Raw genomic sequence first — 21,489 nt, 5'->3', positions numbered from 1 at the left:
ACTAACAGAGAAATACTATTTTTAAAACTCCTAAAAATGTTACAGAGTTAAAAATATTAAGTAATGACTATTTTTATAGCAGCTGGCAATGTCCATTTAAGGCTGACAATTTCTTGGAGATGATTAGTACTACATATCACACGCAGCTCTCACTGTTTTGAGTTTATTGCAGTACAACAGCATAATCTGATGGTTTTAAAACTCAGAATTGATCCCTGTTTTTGGCTTAAATCCAAGTTATAATTATAGTAAATGTACTAATTTTTTTTAAAGAATACTGCTGCTTATATTTTAACATAGTGATTTTGTTGTTTTCATATTGCAAAACTGAAACTAGACTAGAATAAACACAGAGGGAAAAAATTAAGGCTTAAACCAAGTTTAATATGTAACTCCAACGCACCATCACAAAGCCCAAGAGGCAGGATATGCAATCCTGCATTCCTTATGCACTCGTAATACCTCTTGGCTTCAGTGGAAGTTTTGTTTAAGAAAGCATACAATCAGAACCTATAATTTCATTAATTGCATGCCACAGGCAGTCCATGTGAGGTAAGAATCATGAACCAAACTGGTTGGAAGGACGGTGGAACGCATTAGCCCCGCCTGCATCTTTGTGGACCACTGAGTCTATGCAGCAAAACCATGAATCCTTGTTTTCCCTACTCACCCATACTTCCAGCTCTTCCTCGTGACAGACTGCATCTGTCATGTAGACAGTAGAACAGATGTTTCATTCAGGACACATCACAGCTCTCAAGCCTCTGTTACTGTTCTCCATTACCATCCTTCTGCAGGCTCTTGGCAGTACTGAGGGTTTCACCCAATGCGGATCCCTACTCTGTTGGGATTTTTATATTATTCATACTAGGCACAGACAAAATGAATGTTATGTAGCTATTAGTACAGAGTGCTTTGACATATTACATACTTCATTAGATATCCTTTGGGCAATTTAGGAGGTATCATCTAAAAACCCTGTGAACGGGCTTGACTTTTACAGTATTACTGTACACCTAACTTTTCCATAAACATAAACATAAATGACTCTACTGGATGTGTGTTACAGACAGTTTTATGGTATCTCTCAGGATTTACTTATATATGTAGGAAAAAATAGCATGGAAAAAAAACCTCCCATATTATCAAGGCCTTTTATTTGCTAAAACATGAGGGGGGGAATGGGTCTTGAAAGTTAGTTATTTTTGTAAATATAAAAACAAATTTTAAAGGAAACCATTCACGGGATGAAGAATTACAGGTGATGTTAAAGTGAGGTGTCAATCTATAGATAGCTGCAAACTGACATTTAGAAGCACACAGCAGATAGTTCATCAGCTACAAAACCCCCCATTACCTCCCCATATAATAAACTGAAAACTCTAGTTAATTTCTACCTGTGTCACTGAACACAATTCAATTTTTACAACGCCTAACTAACAATGTACTTACAGTTTCTTTTACAACAGCCTTAAAACATAAAGCAGGAACATAATCTCCAGACTAAAAGTAAAAAACTTTATTCTTAACTATCCTAAATGCTCAAACTTTGAAAGGAACCTTCCAGTGTGTAAATGCACACAAGAGAACAGAATAAAAAGCAAACAAATGGAAGGTATAAATATGAGGGTGACTTAGGGATAAGGAGGATGAAAAAACAAAGGAAAGGGGGGAAAAGAACAAAAGAAAACTTTTTTAAAGAGAGAAAGAAAAGCATGACAATGAAAACAAATGAATCGTTGAAACTATGGTGGGAGGAACTGATGAATATTAACTTTTATTATTCCGATTACAAAATACATTTCAAAATTGGATGAAACACATTCTATGTATGTTTTGCCAAGGACATTCTTGGCAATTACAAAGTCAGGAAAATTATAATTCAATCAGTGAGGCATTACTTAAAACCACTTAAAAAAACCAGATCATTTGAACCAGCAAACAGATTGCATGGGTAAAATTTTAAAGACTCAATATTCTGGAGCAGTGCAGATTGCATTCACATGTTGCAGAGTTCCAATAATGGGGCCATTAGAAATACAGCAATTTTTCTTCTTGGGTGCATTATACCAATCTTTCTTCCCGTAAATGAGCAACAAAGCCTCATCATCATTTTCCATATAAAATGAGGACAGTTCTAGAAAAAAAAAAAAAAATCAAGCACTTGTAGAGTAAAACTTCTATTTTGCTAAAAAAAAAAAAAAAATCTGGTTTAAACTTCTTTAAAAGCTCTACTGTCCACGACAACCAGATCACATCTACAAAGATGGTTGCTGTATTTGTCAGGCGCATGTGGGACACTTTACCATGCACCGAATCTGTGCGCTTGCCTTGAAATGGATGATACAGTCCTAAAAACGTTACGAATACGTCATTACGTCTGTTGCCACACTGGCAAAACCCACAACAAACAGGTCACCTTGACCTCTCTCATGTACACTGTAATTTCACAGAACTGCTGAGACCCGAAGAATGGGATTGACTGAAAAAAGGCACCAGGCATTCACCATTCCCATTGGAAAAAGAGTGTGCCCTGCGTTCCCCGCAGTAGTGCTTATTTACATATCGCTCTGATTGCGCTGTGGAGGCGAGCGATGCAGCCTTTTGATTTAACCCGTGGAGTTGCCGAAGCCTTTGCAAATTGCCCGTCGTGCAGTCAAGACCTTCAGACGACAGCAAACGCCGTGGACTGGCACTCCTGGGGCGACTCTACCACCCCTCACCGGCACTGGCACCCCAAGTCGCGCTCCGCCGCGTCCGCAGACGGCGGAAAAGCGGGCGCCGCGCACCGGCAGGTGCGCAGGGCAGGAGCCGGTTCCAGCCCAGACCGCCCCAAGCTGAGCTCCGGGGTCGTTTCAATCGCCGCTCCCGCGGAAGCAGGTGCGCCGCCGCCGCCCCTCTGCGCCCCGGGGCTGCGCGGAAGGCGCCGCAGCGCATCCCGCCCGCTCCCGCCCCGCCGCGCTGCGGGGGAGCGTGACGTACCGCGCCGGATGGGGGCGGGGGGACGACTGCAGTGATGGAAAATTTTCGGCTCCTCCATCTCCTGCGCGTGCCCTCGCCGGTCCCCGCCCCTTCCCGGCTTCCACTCCCGCCCCCCATCCCGGCGTCGGCGGGGGCGGTCCAGAATCTTCGGCGGCTGTGGCTGTAGGGTGCCGCAGCCTCGCGCCGCCTGGCGCCTTCCCGCCCGCTTCCCGCCCGCCTGCCCCGGCGACAGTCGCGGGGCAGAGCCACCGTGCTTCCGCCTGTCTCAGCCCTGGGGAGGCTCGTGTCCCCGTCAGAGCTGCAGTGGGCCCAGGAGCGGGGATGGTGGTGAGGGATTCGCTGTCCGTCGACGGTGTGAACTGCTCTCGTGTCCCGGCGGCCACCACTGCCCCGGCACAGCAGACAGTCGGCCGCCCGTCACACCCTCCATGGGCTCTCGATGCTGCAGAAGAAGGGAGCGAGGGCGATAACGCTGCGGGTCAAACGACTCGGTGGCAGGGCATCCTCCACACTCGAGGCTGACAGCCCCAGGCTAGCGTGGGAGTGCACTGCTGCTGCGAGGACAGGAGCTGGGGAGGCTGCTTTGCACCGCCCTGTCCCTCCAGAGACAGCAGCCGAGCGGCCCCCCACTACCCCCGTCAAGCCTCCTTCGGAGCTGTGTCCCTGCACCATGCGTGTGAGAAGCTGCGGCGGACAGTAAAACCCCGCGGTCCACTTCCACGGGGGGCCGAGCAGCAAAGCTCTCCAAATCTCCTGGAGTGGTTACCTGAGGAAAAGGAAGCAGGATGTTCTGTTTCCCCCTCTCTTCCCTACATGGGGTTTTTGGTGAATCATATCACTGGGGGGAGTCTGTCGTTCCGGTTCACTTCCTGAAGGAAGCGTTCGGGAGTCTGTCGGCTGCCCTCGGGCTCCGGGCTTGCACGTGCGCTGCTGCGGGTGTTAAAAATAGCGAGTGACCGCACCGAGGAGCTATGATGGGTCAGCGGCACCTCGTTCCGCGCTGGAGGCAGGCGCGGGGTGGAAGAGGGCGGCAGATCCCGGGTGAACCGGTAGCCACCGGGTGCTGCAGTCACGCTGCGGATGCTGCACTGGGCCCGTAGAAGCGCCTCTCAGGCAGAGCGTTTTGACAAGCACCGCAGCGTCCTGTCTCCGCCGTCTAAAAACCAGTGCCCCAATGTAAACACTGGAGAGCTGCTCGGCTCATGTGCTAGCGCCCCGCTCCCGACCCCCGCCGGTGACCGGCCCCCACCCCTCAGTCGGGGACGCCCCCCGCCCCCTCTGCCCCCCCGGCCCCTGCCCGGGCGGCGGCAGGGGGTCAGTCGGGCAGGGCGGGGGGCGGCGCGGCAGCGGGCGGGCGCCGCGCCCCTGCGATGACACGCCCACATTCCTGCCTGAAGAGCGGCGGCGCCCCGAGGGGGCCGTCAGATCGGGAGCGACGCCGGAGCGATACAGACGCGATATTTTCTTTGCTTTTGATACCTCTGACTTTTTACGCGATTTTTTTTCCTACCTTTATTTATCTAGGGGCTTGTTTTCGCTGACATTTCATAGTTAAGGGCTTTTTTTTTCCCCTTGCAAGAAGTAGCAGCGGAGATAGGAGAATCTCGTTATTCCGAGGCTTCGGGAGAAACCCTCGCTTTCAAGCTCGTGCATAGAAGGTACGGCAAGGTCTGGCTGTTACCGGGCAGCCAAGAAGAACGGGGGGACTTTTCGGACGGAGCACGGCTCGTCCTTCGCGCCTTTGTCCGGTGGCAGCGCCCCGGCTTGTCGCCAAGACCCAGCCGGGCTCCGCCGAGACGCGCGTAGGGATGCGCCGCCGCTGCATCCCGGAAAGGTGGCAAACCCGCAAAGCGACTGCGGCGCGACTCAGTCCCGCCGCCGGTTCGCGTTTTTCCGTTGAAAACGCCGGGTCGCGCAGTGTCGCCGGCGGGGAGGCGGGAGGTAAACACAGGGAGGGACAGCCGCGGGGCGGGAGGCTCCGGCGGCCGATGTGACAATCGCCCATCGGTGTTGCATCAGTCTACTCTCCGCTATCGGGGCGGGGAGGGGGGAGGGGGGGGAGTGCGGCGTGGCGGTGCGGTGTCGCGGCGCGGGCCGGGCGGTGGCGGTGTTGGCGGCCGTGTTGGTGGCCGTGTTGGCGCGGGCCGGGCGGTGGCAGCCGCGCGCCCCCGCCCCGGCGCGGGGCTCACCTTTGTCCGCGCGCCCCCCGCCCCGCGCGCCTGGTACTTTTCCACTCGGCGGCGGCGGCGGGCGGGGGCCGCGGGGCCACGTGACGGCCTCGCGCCCGCTGCGGCACTGACGTCGCCTCCCGCCCCCTCGGCAGGCGCGGCGAGCCCCGCCGGCAAGGACAAAAGAGCGGCCGAGCCCCGACCCCCGCCCCGCCAGCATGAGCAGCGCCGAGATGGGCAAGTTCAACATCTCGCCCGACGAGGACAGCAGCAGCTACAGCTCCAACAGCAACGACTTCAGCTACCCCTACCCCACCAAGCCGGCTGCCATGAAGAGGTGAGGGGCTCCCCGCGGCGGGCGGCACCGGCCGGGGACCCGGCGGTGCCGCGTGTCTGTCGGCAAATCCGTGCGGAAACACGGGAATTGCTGCGGCCGGAGACGGGCGCGACGCTCCGCGCGCTGACACAGTCGCAGGTGGGGTGGTTCTTTAGGGGTTATTCCGTTGGTTTTTCCTTTTCCTGATTGAATCGGGATTGGGAATGCTGATCGGGAAGTGAATATGCAAGTTTGCCGTAAGAGTCACTAATGATGTAACTAACGTTGTTTTGCAGCCACTATGCGGATATCGATCCAGAAAACCAAAATTTCTTGCTCGACTCCAATCTTGGAAAGAAGAAATACGAAACTCAGTATGTAAGTACCTGGCGATGACGTTCCAAATAAACAAACAAACAAACAAAAATGTACTGCCAATTTTGTGTTTGTTTTAGTTCTGAGATGAGTAATAACTTTCTATTAATCATTACCTATCCGTCTTTCCTCAGCATCCGGGTACTACTTCCTTTGGAATGTCAGTATTTAATCTGAGCAATGCTATTGTGGGTAGTGGCATCCTTGGTCTTTCTTTTGCCATGGCTAACACTGGAATTGCTCTTTTTGTGTAAGTATCTTCTGATTCATCAAAAAACACCCCATCTTTCTGGTGTGTAATTCATACTGGAAAAATACACGGTGTAAGAATATGACCCCTAGAAAATTGCAGAATTGCATTTCAGGCTTGTTTTAAATTTAAGGATTGTGATACATTCAGAAGAACCTGCAAAAATTAAACCGATTCATTGCAAGTTTTGCAACCCTCAAAAACATTTTAAAGTGTATTTTACTTGACTTAGCTACAGTTTCTCCATTAGTAACTGATAGACTTCCCCTGAAACTTCTGTTACCCATGTCCCTATCAGGGATGTGGTCTCGCTTTCCTCAGCTGACATCACTGTGCCTACGGAGTTACAATGTACTTGACCAATAAAGAAGTCCGTTTTATTGCTGTGCTTTCACTCTCTTCAGGGTTATGGTTTCAGTTACACCTATAAAAATTTCTGTTTGCCTGCAAGGGAGGGATGTGGAATAACCAGCCTGTCTTTATTGGCCTGTCTACATCGGCAAAAGCTTTGAGGTGTAGGGCAGAACTACAGTAATGTAATTGGAAATGACATAAGGATGCAGTTATGTACAGTGCTTTTAAACGTCTTGGGAAAGTACATTTTTCATGTATTGGAGGCAGTTCAGCTCACACAACATGTAGTATCAGTGACTTGACTGCAAATGAGTGTCCATGGATATGTTTAAAGGAACTTTGTGTTTTTATCCTGGAAATAGATGAATGTGCTGAATGTTCAAGAACATGTGAAGAGCAATGTTTAGTTCAAAATTTCCTTGACTCTGCTGCCAGATTTCCAGAAAGTAGGTCAGATTTACTTCCAGATGTTTCACAGTGTATCGGGTGGTGCTCAAGTTTCCTGAGGAAACTACCTATGTGTGAAGTTCTGACCTAAAGGATTTTAAACATATGGTGATTTGTTAATCTTTTACTAAGAATTTTGCTTGCTTAGATGATGCTAAACTGAATGAATGACTTAGCATGAATCTAGAATAGATATTCATGCTCTAAAGATGTTCTGCAGCACATGAAAGCTAATCGAAGTCATGCACATTAGAATATCTCTGAGGAGAGGAAAAAAAGGGAATTTGAGGTTAGCTATATGAACAGACTTTGGGGGTCCTCTTTTCTAAGGAAAAAAAATGTTAAAACTGTCAATTTAACAATTGGGTGCTGAGCAGTTTAGTTCCTTTTTATTTCCAGATGCAGCGTTCAGATCTATTTGCATTGTGCTGTTTCAAAGACAAACTAGCTTGTTACCTTTCAAAACTTGTAGATCATACAGTTCTGAGGCAGGAAAGCAGTTAATCACAGATGATACTGAGGATTTATGATGACAGTGAGGGCATTACAGGCAGCTCTTAATAACTAGGTTACAGAATCAGATCCAGATGCAGTCGATTAGGGCAGTAAGTTCTTCGAAGACTGTGGAGGCACTTCTGTAAGTGCTGTGACTTGTCACTTGTGTCAGCACTAAATAAATGAGTAGAATGGTCTGGAAGCCAGAAACAGAGTGAGCTTCAAGATGAGTTTGCTGACTGATCTTGTCTACACTGTAGGCAGCCATTCCATCTTAGGACTGAGAGGTCCAGGGTCTGTGCTGTTTTGAAGTAGTGTAACCCTGGCACATCTCAGCTGAGCTGTTTCTATCCGATGGCTGAGTCAAATCCCAGTTAATCTCTACCTGTCAGAAATAGAGAGGTTTATTCATGTGCATATGTTAGTGTTGAATTGGCACAGTAACATAAGTTTCCTACACAGATCTGTGAAGCTTCTCAGATCTTTTTGTTTCCAGTTCTTTGTGCTGCATTTACTAACTTTACCAACATTTAAAGTGATGCAAAAGGAAATTAATTCTGGGAAATGAAGATTGCCCTTTTTAAGCCATTTTTGATATGCTGATTCTCAGGTTTCCTATTAAGCAAAATGCTTGTATTGGTGTAAGAAAGACCAGGGTGGTTTTTTTTTTAATGCCTTGTAATTTTCCACTGTGTTCTCCAGCAGCCGAGAAGTCCCCCCTAGCGTGCCACTCCAGGAAGTGCATTTGTTGTGGGAGAGATTTGTTGTTGAGAGACCCGAATTTTAGGTGATGCAAATGTGCTTCTGGAAATAATATGCATTGCCTGTAAAAGCTGTGGGGAAGATAAACAAGCCACTAGCGATTCCCATGTAAGCACATCTGAAGAGTTAACTTTTGAGGAAAGAATTTTTTTAAATGACAATAGATGTGTATTTCCATTTGAAAACACAGCTCTCAATGAGTCTGAATTTTCAGTCAGTTCTTTTAAGGCTTTTGCAGTTTCATCCTTACATTAAAAAAAGAACATAACACAGGTTTAAGCTGAAAAGCTGCTTTCTTTTAAGACCAAGAGATAATCTTCACTTCAGCTTTAGTTAGCCTCAATGTTGAACAGGGACAGGAAGAGGGCAAAAATACAGTTTCTTACAAGGATGCAAACCTTCCCCCCCAACGTGCACACATTCCCATTGATACTTTGTTAAGTTATTTATTTTCAAATGTAGCCAAGTATAATAGCCTGACACTTGGTGATGCTTTTATGCCACTTTAGGCTGAATAGAATCGTTGTTCAAGCCTACATTAGAATTTCTTTGTATGCCTCTGAAATGCAATTTATTATGAAATCCCTTCTACACACAGCATTGATTGGGTTTCCAGAACACTTTTAACTGACCTTAGAATCTACTTTTTCCCCATATAGTATTTTAATATGGATAATGTTTATATTTGATACATCTTTATTTAATAGGGTTACAATAAGTCATTTATGGCTATTACAAATTTGTGTGGTTTTCTCTCCTCAGGATACTCCTGCTGTTTGTCTCAATATTTTCTTTGTATTCAGTGCATCTTCTTTTGAAGACTGCCAATGAAGGAGGTATGGAAAATTACTATTTTACAAACATGTAGTATTTGTTTCTTATGGTATCTTCTTGAAATACACTCTTCCAATGTGATATCGTATTTTCTTTTAGGATCTTTATTATATGAACAGTTGGGAATGAAGGCTTTTGGGATGGCTGGAAAACTTGCTGCTTCTGGATCAATTACAATGCAGAACATTGGAGGTGAGGACAAGATCTTAAAATGTCTATACTGTCAATAGTAATTGTTCCCTGCTTATTCTTGGAGACTTATTTGTCACACAACATGTGTTCATTAACTACTTGTGTTCAAGTGAAGTTATGAAACATGTTATGTGATTCTTGCATCGTGTGGCATATTCTATATTTGTAATGATCTATGATGTTATTCACCTACAGCTATGTCAAGCTACCTCTTCATAGTGAAATATGAGTTACCATTGGTCATCAAGACATTTATGAACATCGAAGAGACCACAGGGTAGGTGTTAGAACTCCTCATCAGAGAAACTATTAGGAGAAACAAATACGGAGACTGTATATATTTTTATATGAAGACCACGTTCGGTACACCGTAGGGTAGCTTCTTATTCAGACAGAGATACAGTAAGTTTTCCCTTCCCCTGAGTGCTTCACTTCATTTAGATCCAGCCTGACCTGGGAAAAGGGTAGAAAAATACAGGTATTGCATCATATTGCAGAAAGCTGTTCTGTAAAGAACATCAGGTAAGTGTTAATGTATGTACCAGTCAGTACATACACTTGATAAGGAAAGATAAATGTGATTGTGGTTGGTTTTTTTGTTGAGTTTTTTTTTAATTTATTTTCTTAATGCGTTCAAAATGGTTTGGTCTGATTAATTTGGTTTTCTAGTATTAATATCGTGGCAAGTGATTAAATGTAAGACTAAGGTGCAGTTATGCAAGGAATGTCTTAAGGAACAGTTCTCAAAAAGATTCAGAGACTAAATACTGACCTAAACCAGAGTTTATATACCTAAGGCTAGAGTGGTAGATGCCTTGCCATCTAGCCCTGGAGACACCTTGACTCCAGAGTGGCTTTCCTGCTTGGCTTTAAAAAGAGGATTCCTTTTATCTAACCATATTTTGAGTTCACCATTACAATGGTGTTAGTACAATCAGTGGAGAAGGGTGATCCTCTGTAGTGATCAGTTTGGCGCACCTGACTTAGACACATTTTGTGTCTCCAAAGAACAGTTGATCATATCACTCTGTATTGAGAGGGTGTGTAAAAACAAGATGCCTGAGTTCAGATGGATAGAGTTAAGTGCTATAAATCTCACTCTTCAGAGTTGTACTTCTGTGCCTTGTCCTGAAGTGTCCCAGTCTTGAGAGGGCTGAGCAGCTCAAGACTCCAACTTACACCTAAGCCTGAGTTCAGAAGGTAGGCATTTTTCTGCCATGTTCCCCAAGGGGTTCAAGCCATTTGGTGATGTTCATTCAGTTTGCTGATAGATACTGTCATAATAACAGTGCTAGCCATATTTTTTTTCCTTTCTTTTTATTTTTTTTTAATGTACCCAAATACTGCACCTACCCTATTTAGTTAGTAGTGTTATGTTTACAAATTCTTTGCTGGGAAGCTTAATTTCTCTCCTTTGGCTGAATTCACGTCCGTATTTTTCGATTCTTTAGAGAGCCCCTGGAGTAGCCAGTATTTTGAAGGGGGCTCGGAGGCAAATATTTTTTAACTGTCCCATCTTCAGTAAAGAATTCAAAACTGGTTGCAATTCAAGAGGGAAAGTTAAAGTCTGTGAATCTCTCTGGATACAGCTGCTGCTCTGCAAATCTAGCAGAGAAAATTAAGAAACTGACATTTGTATCTTCAATGTTTTCTTGTTGGCTGGCACTAGGTAGCTGTACACTGATTTAAAGTAAATATTTTTTCAGTGCTCTGGCAACCGTGAACCCCATTTAACTGACTCTCTCCGTGCATTGCTTAGGGGAGTCTGGGTGGCTACCATTGGCATGGATTCCACTCTGGCAGCCTGGGGCCCGAAATGTAAGCACTTACCTGTTTAAGTGTCCCAAAATAATGCTTACTGTAAAAGAACTTCTGGACTTCTGAGACAATATTGCAAATACTAGCTCCATTATTTAAATTTGTTAAGCAACTTCTAAAGTACTTGGCTGTGTTTTAAAACTGCACAATCCCATTCTTTACTCTTCAGGACAGAAAAACTTTGAAGTCCTTGATCTGAAAGTCCTGATGGCCTCTCTATGGTATGCACAATAGCAGTGCATGTTCTTGTGATTGTATCAACTGCAAGAAATTTCTTTGTTGTGATTTCTTTTAAATCTGCCACAAGTCTACCATATTAAAAAAAAGACAACAAAAGGTGTATGGTGTTAATGTCCTATACATCTGAAGTTTTTAAAATACTCCTTTTTTACATCTAGTTATCTCAGGTAAAACTGAGGAAAGAGATGACTACATCATTTTTGCATTTACTATGTAAATCCAGAGCAAGTCTGTTAATTATTCCATATTTCCATTACCATATAAAAGGCTATAATTCAGCAACTGAGTTTGCATATACAAATTTCAAATTAATTTTTTTAACCTAAATAGTATACAGTCCATTTAAAAATAAGTACTGTTAAGTGATATCATAATAGGATGTAAAGTATTAATACTTGGGAATAAATGTGTAACTTAGTGTTACTTTAATTGCTTAAAGCATATAAGATGGTCCTGTAGGACTTTGTTTTTTATGTGTTTCAAAAAAGATGTTAATCTTCTAATGCTCAAAAATGTTTTGTGAAAAAATAGTTTCTGCTTCTTACAGAAAAAATGGCAGAAATATTCTGAAGGAAAAAGCTTCTGAAGTTCTTACCATGTTTTCCCTACTGAAAGGGACTAAATGTGCCTCCAAGAGACTCCTAGTGCTTGTTGGAGTTTTCTCAGCCAATGGGCTTGAGCTACTGCCTTACCTTCAGCCCTCACCTGTTTTTCTTTAATTCCCACAGGGCACCAAACAGAATTTTCTTTCCATTAAAAATGGAAACCCTGCTGGGGCCCTGAAATATTCTAACACATCTGGAGAGTTGGGAACCTGCACTTAAGAAAATTACACTTTTTCTGTGATTGATCCCACTTGACTTTTTTCTAACCAGTCATTTACTTTTCTGTCTTCTGACTTCCAGATGTTATTATTTTTATAAAAGGACACTAAAGGAAAGGCACAATGCAGGTTTGGGGTGAGATAAGAAGCTACTGTAGGGTGTTAGGTCCATATAGGAAATTAAATGCTGTCATTTGTGACATCAGGTAGTGCATTTTTTAAGGAGCCATATGTTGTAGAAAATAAGAGGGAAGACTGAACTGCAAATGCAATTTTTAAATACTTAATTACTTACAAATACTACCTTTTTTTTTCTACAGAGAATGGTATCTCAATGGTGACTATTTAGTGCTGCTGGTGTCTGTCATTCTCATTCTTCCCCTGTCCCTACTGAAAAATCTAGGTAAGTAGTAGAGAGCAATCAAAATAAAAGCCCATTGGAAGAACTGTGGTGAAATGTGTTGATGCAATGTTTGAGTCTTGAAATGCTGTGTGAATTAACAGCTGTCTCCTAAGTTGTCTCTTGGGACTAATTAGCATGTAGGTAATTGCTGTCAGTCTCCTTGAAGAAAGGAAAAAAAACCAAAAAAACCCAAGACAAGTGTAGTAAATTACAGATGTGTTTGTGGAAGATGAAAGGACGGCAGGCAGGATGGCTTCGGAATGAAGCTCAACAGTAACTGTCTGTTTCTGTTCTCATCCCAAAGTTTGACCTATTTTGGTCAACGGTGAAATAATACAATATTGTTACCAGCTATCCTGTAACAGCCTTTAAAGTGTAGGGCTGCTAACTCTGGGCAGTGTCTTTTCATTTTAGATCCTGAGGAGTAACAATATTCATGCCAGATGTGTTCTCTGAAATGGCTGTAATTCAGTGATATATGTGAATAATTCAGATAACAGGCTGTTTATTCAGAGAATCCTGTAGTGGAACTTAAATAACTGAGAGCCTCAATGTGAATTACTCTCTCAAATTACTATTTTCTAGAAGTAAATCAGTAAAAACAGGAGGAAAAAGGCAAAGTTATCTGATAGTGCGTGCTATTAAAATTAATCCTATATCATTCTTAGTATACAATAAACAATTCATATAGTTATTGCTGTGAGATTTTTTAGTTTGCTTGCTTTTCTTGTAAGTTAAAAAGTTTAACATTACAGACTCACTGTATGTACAGACCCTAATATGTCTTTCAGAACCTTCAGATCTGGGTTGGGATTTGCAGAAAGTCAATGAATAATTAATTTGTTCTGTGTAATGCTAAGGAAATGGCAATCTAAAGAGATCACTTGACAGAATATATTTTGTCATTATGTTTTGACTTGAATGATGTTTCTGTTAATTATATCTTAGATTTTTTTATCTTTCTTGATCACAGGGTATTTGGGCTATACCAGTGGCTTTTCCTTACTTTGCATGGTCTTCTTTCTTATTGTTGTAAGTATAATCTTGTAAACTTCTTGTGAACTGTACAGTGCTTGTAAAACTGCATTTCAAAGTGAAATTAAGCAGTTTCTAAAAATTTTCACATCTTCCATTAGTCAAAGTAATAAATGCCTGGCTTTATTTCTAGGTCATTTGGAAGATGTTTCAGATTCCTTGTCCTACAGACAGTGTCATCATGAACGTGACATTATTTAATGCAACAGTGGCACCTTTGGTAGCTGAAAATATAACAAGTGAGGATATGTGCAAGCCAAAATATTTCATCTTCAATTCACAGGTAACTGACCAAAAAATCAGATGCTTTGTTGAAAATAACTACGACTAAGTAGGTAGCAGATAAATTAGATAATTTTTCCTTCAAGCAGTTGCCCAGTTTTAAAATTGGGATGTGTTAAGACTTCCTGTTCCAGTGGACTTGGGCACTGTTTACCTCATGCAAACTGGGTGTTTCCACATGCCAAATACACAGAAATTAGAGGAGCTTGAAGTGCCTATTTGAGTGGCAAAAACCACACCTCTCATTCTTGAGCACAGCATTTCTCACGCTTTCCCAAGGAAGTTAATGAAGCATTTTAAAAAATAGATTGCAGAAGAAAATGAAGAAAATCGTAGAAGTGTGCAAATAGAATGTTTGACTTATTCCCAGTCACAAATTCTTGACTTGTGAATGCTCCCAATTACAGTGATGAATCTCCACATGTGTAATACTCAATACCAAGTTCAAGATCTAATGGCTTAAGCCTGTGAGTTGCTGAACATGATTTTGAATGCAAATACATTCAGCTCACCATGGACTTGAGTGACATTTGAGACTATTTAGTACCTCAGGATTTGGGTTTAAGAAAATATGAACTTGTTCAAACTTCTCTGAAGTTTCCATTGTAAAGAATAGCTGGTCTTTATCACCAATTAAGGCCAAAACTGAAGAATCTCCTGATGATTTTGTAAAGTAAATTTCTAATGTCTGTTAAGATACTTAAGAAACTTTTTTTTTTCAGACTGTTTATGCTGTCCCGATCCTAACATTTTCCTTTGTCTGCCATCCTGCAATTCTTCCTATTTATGAAGAACTGAAAGGGTAAGTGTTAGATATATATCTGTAACTTCACTGAAAAAACAAATATGGTATGAAACAGGATGTTCTCACTACTAACAATGTTACTTTTTCTTACAGCCGAAGCCGTAAAAGAATGATGAATGTGTCCTATGTATCTTTTTTTGCCATGTTCCTCATGTATTTGTTGGCTGCTCTCTTTGGATACTTGACATTTTATGGTGAGTATTGAGTCTCTGCTTTCTTTACATTGTTTATGTTCTGCCAACTCACAGTATTATTTTAAAAATAGAACAAGCAAGCATTTACTATGCATTCTAAAGATATGCTGTTAGTTGGGCTTTTTTTTAGAACTTCTGTAAGCGCACACCCTAAAGGAGATCAGTAGTAGACTTAGGCTCAAGACATAGGATTAAAATTGGATTAAACCAGATTCTGTGCCTCCAGGTCATCCCTGTGTAAAATGGATACATTTTTACAGGAGGTCTTGAGGCATTCAGTTCATATTGATGATGTAACTGTAAAATTTGTGTGGAATCTAGAGCAGAAGCACATGTTTAAGAAGTATGTCAACTAAATCTAACTAAAATCCTGTTTTCTTTATAGGAAAAGTCGAACCAGAACTGCTTCACACCTACTCTGCTTATCTGGGTGCTGATGTTCTCCTTCTCATTGTGCGTCTTGCTGTACTTATGGCTGTAACCCTCACTGTACCTGTAGTTATTTTCCCTGTAAGTAATTTTTTTTAACACCTGTACTGCTGCAGTCATTTACTGATTTGGCAACTCCTGTTTATTAATTGGAAAACTGAGGAGTCTCTCTTTTAACTGAAAAAGGAAACTTATTCTGATAAACCTGATACATTATAGCTATACTGTCAATTCAATAAATATGTAACATTTACTAAACAGTAGAACAAATATATTCAGTTATACTGTTTTCCTGGTATGGTTATATTGGGGAAATGAAACAGATTGCCCCTCCATAAAAAAGCTTACACTGTTGTATTATCAGCTTACAAAAGCCAGCATGTTTTTGTACATACCTTATGGAGGCGATCTGGCTATTTGTGTGTATATTGTTGAGCAGCATCCCTAGATGTTACAAAATTTTCTGGAATTTTTGTTCAAGCCAGTTACTTTTCCTTGGTTTTTTTCTCCACATCACTTTCATCTTTCACCTTCTATTAAAATCGGAAGCATTCAGGAAAATTATGTTAAAATACTTTCAGAAGGAAGGTCTAATTCAGGTGACAAATCATTGTCTTCCAAAATGAAAACTAAACTGTATTTTTTTTTTCTCCCTCTGTCTTCCAAAGATCCGCAGTTCCATCACCCAGCTGCTGTGGGCAGGAAAGGAGTTCAGTTGGTGGCGTCACTGTTCCATTACTGTTTCTCTTCTGGCATTTACCAACGTGCTCGTTATCTTTGTCCCTACTATTCGAGACATCTTTGGATTCATTGGTAAGCATTTTCTTGTCAGATCAAGCACTCTTTTGCATTTCAGAAAAAGCAGTTCCACTCTAATTATTACCTGTTTATGAATATTTATTTCCATGCTTTTTCTCTTTAGGTGCTTCTGCGGCTGCCATGCTGATCTTTATACTGCCTTCTGCCTTCTATATCAAGTTAGTGAAGAAGGAACCAATGAAGTCAGTGCAAAAGATTGGGGTATGTATAGACAAATATGTAACTACACTTGCTTACTAATTCAAAACAAAAAAATTAAGTGTCTTCTTCATGATTTATGAATTTTGAAGTCCTGGTAAGGGTAGTCAGTGAATTGGCATTTAATGCTATCTTGTGTAGTTGCAAGGAGCTGCATAGGAACTCAAAACCAAGGAACTGGCCATCACAAGACTCAGTTCACTTCAGTGACTTCTCTCAGCCCCTGGCCCCAAATCTCAGCGGTAGCTGGGTCATTCTGTTGCTGCAAAGAACCAGATTTCAACAGAATACTCTAAGAACTGTATTTAAAAAACCTTAACATTCTTCAAATATTCTTTTAATACTTATTTACATAGTTTTCCACGTAAAAGCTCATCTCTGCCAGTTGTTTGGGTTGTCTTGATTGTTCTTGGTGCTCTTACTAATCGTAGACATACTGACTTATAATGCAATCAGGTATACTGAAACAGTCAAGTTAGCACAGTGACATAGCCTGACTGGTATCAGCAGCTACATTCACTTCCCTTAGTTGAGGTTGAGGTGTGCTATACTGAAAATAAATGTACTTTCTGATTTGAAAAAGGACTCCAAATAGGAGAAAGATACTTAGCTCTTTGTCATTGACTTGATCTCTTGCCTCTTTTACTTTGTCCTCTGTGAGCAATGGCATTTGTACTAGTAAATGGGCGTGATTTATTGGTGTATGTTGTGTTTTACCAACAGTGTCATAGCAGAATCTGAAATACTTCTTTTATGTTTTCTTTTTCAGGCTTCATTCTTCTTTCTAAGTGGTATACTTGTGATGACTGGGTGTATGACACTGATTATTCTAGACTGGATCCAGAATGTTAAATCTGACGGCCATTAACTGCCCTGGTTTAATCTCTGTAACACACCGCTTCAAATGCCAGTGTTCACTCAGATACCTACTGGGAATGAAAACGAGCTACTCAGCTTCCTTTAAAAGGCAGATTCTTTGTTGATGGTTCTTCTGATTGTAGAATATCTGAACTCTGTCTTTAAGAAACTATTCTGCATGATGGAAGTGAATATTGACATCAAACCACGTGAGTGCCTGGCTGAAGGAAGTGAAAACTTTATTCCATTCCAGAGAATGGACAGAACTCTCTGTAGACTTTTATCAAGCCATGTTTGGCTTTCGTCATTGTTACTTGGATATTTTGTTATTTTACTTGAATGTGCCTAATGGAACCATTTGATGTGAGAAAGAACTCTTTAATTTACAGCAAAGTGTTTAAATAACCAATGAGAGAGCGAGAGAAAGAGAGAAACACTATTATTTTTTGTACCAAAAATTCTTATGGACCTCAAAAGCACTATTTTGACTTTAAGAAACATTTTTCTAAAAAGAATGAAAAAATAACATAGCAGAGCTCAGAAAAATATTTAATTAGTGTCCTAAATTGAACTTAGTTTGACTTTCTTGATCTCTTCACTCATGTCACCAGTGACAGGACCCAAGAACAGGGCATGAAGCTGAGTCAGGGTATGTTTAGGTTGGATATCAGGAAAAGATTTTTTTACCCAGAGGGTGGTTGGGCACTGGAACAGGCTCCCCAGGAAAGTGGTCACAGCACCAGCCTGACAGAGTGCAAGTGTTTGAACAACTCTCAGGCACATGGTGTATGTAGTTCTTGGGGTGCCCTGTACAGGGCCAGGAGTTGGACGTGGTGATTCTGATGGGTCCTTTCCCACTCAACATACTTCATGATTCTGTAGAGGCATAATTAGAAGAAATTTTATTTTTAAAATGCTTCTAATGACCAAAACAGAAAATAAGCCAATTCAGGTCAAAATTTTCTGATACTAAATGCTTCCCATGAAGCTCCCTTAGAGAAAATAATCCTCAAAATCATTTCAGACTTACGTAAGTAAAAAGAGTTACCAAAAATGGTGTGGAAATGGAAATTTTCAAACTTTAAAAAAATCCACCCTTTATAAAAGAGTACATTTGAGAAAAGCGTAGGTAATCTAAAATTGTAAAGATGGCATTAACATTTCCCTTCTTGAGGTACTCAGTAGTGCAATTGAGTAAAACAGGGTCTGGGGTTTTTGCTTTTTGGTTTTTTTTTTTCCTGTTGTAGATAGAAACTGAATGGCACTGGAGCATATGATGCCATTAATACAAAACTCCCTCCTCAAGTTCCTTTTATTAATAAGGTCCATTGTCAGTTGTAACAATGTTTGTTGGTTTTTTTTTCTATCCAATCTATCTTGAAACACTCAGTAGGAAAACAAAAAAAGTCCTAATGTAGTCTTCTAGTTGTATAATATTTAAAAACTGTACAGTATTTCTCAAATTCCTCATCCATTATTGGATTTTGAATTACTTGATTATTCTGTTTCTGAGTCAAATCCACAAAATAACTGCACCAATATTTCATGCTTGGTACAAACTCTCTTCACATACGCAACTGGGATTCCTCTTCCAATTTATACTGTATAGTAGTATTTAAGATAACCTCACAGACTGGATAGTCATCTCATACTTGTTTGCTTCAGAAATAGATACGTTTCTAATGAGCCCTAGCTGATGAAACAGGTGCTGTATGGTTGTGATGAGCTATTTTGTTTCTAGTGCATGTTTGCTCTTTCATTCTTGTCCCAGGTTGAAGAGAGGTAGCATTTGTATAACAGCGTACTTGGCTTATAAAAGGTTCTCAAACAGCAATATTGGGTACAAAAGCCTAGATAGAGATTATTAATGAAATAGTCATGGCAATGTGATCAGCTGTCTTCATCTGACACGATGCTTTAAAAATCTGATTTATGAAGTCCCACTCAGTCTTCGTGTCAGAGAGACCAAGTAAAGGCCTGTGATCTGTTGATTAAACAGTGCCTGAGACTTTTTTGCTCTTGTAGAATTAATCAGAAATAAATCTAAACAATAGTCACCGTTTGGCAGATAATGTCAAGCTCTGCCCAGCCATTTAAAATCTATGGAAAAACAACTGCAGGTATTTTGTATGGATACTTCTGCATGACTGTAAGTACTGGTCACTAAGACTATAGCGTAAAACTGTAATGACAAGTTAGATTCCTCATGTGTTATTTGTATAATCAATTCGGTGGTACTCAACTGGCAATTAATGATCCTGGAGTCAGCACTGACTAACGCTCCGTAGGTACTTCTCTGCCTCAGGTACTGTACATCCATGGCTAACTATCCCATGTTACCTGATCTCCGCAGAAGTGCTGAGCACGTGCCTCCTCAGTACTTTGGCAGCTTTTCTTCTTCCTCCACAAATGTGCAAAGGTGGAAGAGGATTAAAATGTTGTCTACCTTTGAGCAATTTGTAGCACATAAGGGAGGGATGAAGTTCTTCCCTTTAAAAAGAGGAAAGAAAGTGAGAAATACCCTCCTTTCTCGCAGCAACCATAGAAGAGGAAGGAGTCATAAGTGAGAAGTTACTACAAAGTCCTTCTTGGCAACCAGAAGGAAAGAAGGTTTTTGTGATGACACCTCACAGTGTATTGTACATGTCACTAATTCTCTGAATGTAGCAATTTCCAGATTATACATTATGTGTTATATAATTTGATGACTGACTCTCCACCTGCAACAGTTGAGTTCCACTTGGCTGGGTCGATTTCCAACACCTGATTTTTTTTAAAATTATTTTTTTTCCAAACCTGTCTGTTTAAAGTTACCTACATTACAAACCACCTAAAAGAGCAGCTTCAGTATTAAACCACTGTTCTGTCACCTCAGTTAGACATTACTGTCTTCCATGATATTTCAGTCATAAATGTAACATGTTATTTATAAAGCATTAATCCATTAAAACTAAAACTATTTTTCAATATTTATATTAGTCTATGTACATAAACTGTATGTGTGTATATACTGTAAGTATAATGTATATAATGTAGGTTTGGAGTCCAGGATTTATGTATATATTCCTCTCTCATTACCGATTGTTACAGCATTTCAAGGAGTTGTCCATGTTGTACATCTGTGTAACAGCTGTCAAAGGAAAGAGCCTTTTTCAACAAAGTGTAATGCTTACAGAGATGAAAGCAGTGTGTTATGCCTAAGGTGTGTAAGAAAACACTAAGACTGTATTTATTACAAATGTATATGTTGCAATAAACACCGGAATCACTTGGGTCCATAGAAAGCATTGTTCAGGTTCATGTGTACTTTCTCTCTAAGATTTACCATGGATGTTACGATTTCCTGAATGCAGCAAGTTAACCACCTCTGCGATCTAACGCTGGTTAGGCCGCCAAACTCGCGCATCCCGCGGTACATCCGTGTACATATGTAAATACCCACCTTATTGGGAGAGGCCAACAGCCGAGCTACACTTGCTGGCTGGACTGGTGGCCAGCAACACAGTTTCAATGAAACATTGTATGTTTGTTTTAACGGAAATAAATAAACAGATAATCCTAAGCGAGGGTGTGATGTTTTTCTTGGGGGAGGTATTTGGAGGATTTTCTTTAGAGATGATGCTAAAAGTGTACCTTTAATTTCATGCATATTTAACTTACTGAGCACTTTTCAGAAAAGATAGGGAAGAAAATGGCATGCAACTATATCCATGACTTAGGACACTACAAGGGCAAAGAGTACAAATCTGGGCATGACAGATCAAATTCTACAAGGAACCTGTATTAAGTAATTTCTTTTGTGGAAAAGGCATAGCTGGAGACAAGACCCAATGTGTTAGATCTTGTAGAATTGTAATAAATGAGTGAGTCTTGCTAACATCCTATGCCACTTTCCTTCATTTGAATCTCCAGGAGAAGAATAACTGCTTATGTAAAAAGTTACAAAACTGGTATGCCTGGTTTGCTTCCATTTTGGAAACTGGTACAAACCAAGTGTAGCATATGTGTTCTTGGTTCTCCATAAATCTGTATCACGTCATATGAATATCTGTCCAAATATTCAGAATTGGTTGAGACACTGGAGTTGTAACCCAGTGTGTTGTGTGTACAGCAAAACACTATACAAAAGGAGTACTTAAGAAGGGTAGTTATATGCTTTGAAATTAGGAAATCCCCAATTAAGGTTGCATTAATTACAAGATTGCATAGTATGTTTTCCTGGAATACTCGCTTAGTAGCTGTTCATTATTTTATTTTTTAAGATGCTTTCTGTGTGTGTACAGTGTTTATGTGTTTGCTCAAATTCCAAAGCCCATCCTGATGAGGGATGAATGCCTGCGTTCCTTTCTAGTTGTCATTTTACTGTCATGTTTGTGTAACATGAATTACTCATTTTCACAGTGTTGCAGG

At 41.3% G+C, this 21,489-nt stretch overlaps 1 protein-coding gene across 3 annotated transcripts; it reads left to right on the top strand.

Annotated features, from left to right (window-relative positions):
- Positions 1 to 4,318: 4,318 nt before the first annotated feature.
- SLC38A2 (solute carrier family 38 member 2) lies at positions 4,319 to 20,641 on the top strand. Of its 3 annotated transcripts, XM_038154197.1 has the most exons (16): positions 4,319 to 4,640; positions 5,306 to 5,487; positions 5,763 to 5,844; positions 5,976 to 6,091; positions 8,912 to 8,985; positions 9,083 to 9,175; positions 9,371 to 9,452; positions 12,377 to 12,459; positions 13,433 to 13,491; positions 13,628 to 13,777; positions 14,499 to 14,578; positions 14,675 to 14,775; positions 15,161 to 15,285; positions 15,873 to 16,017; positions 16,127 to 16,224; positions 16,991 to 20,641. In XM_038154197.1, exons 2-16 carry the CDS (start codon positions 5,369 to 5,371, stop codon positions 17,087 to 17,089), a joined length of 1,506 nt encoding a protein of 501 aa, XP_038010125.1. In that variant the 5' UTR covers positions 4,319 to 4,640; positions 5,306 to 5,368; the 3' UTR covers positions 17,090 to 20,641. The 3 variants fall into 3 exon arrangements, with proteins under 3 accessions (XP_038010125.1, XP_038010126.1, XP_038010127.1); XM_038154198.1 differs by lacking the exons at positions 4,319 to 4,640; positions 5,306 to 5,487 and adding an exon at positions 5,501 to 5,625; XM_038154199.1 differs by lacking the exons at positions 4,319 to 4,640; positions 5,306 to 5,487; positions 5,763 to 5,844; positions 5,976 to 6,091 and adding an exon at positions 6,098 to 8,257.
- The last annotated feature ends 848 nt before the right edge of the window (positions 20,642 to 21,489 follow it).

This window comes from Motacilla alba, chromosome 1A (assembly GCF_015832195.1).
Source record: "Motacilla alba alba isolate MOTALB_02 chromosome 1A, Motacilla_alba_V1.0_pri, whole genome shotgun sequence".
In the NCBI taxonomy this organism is placed as follows: Eukaryota; Metazoa; Chordata; class Aves; order Passeriformes; family Motacillidae; genus Motacilla; species Motacilla alba.
This window is presented reverse-complemented; position numbering and strand designations above follow the sequence as displayed.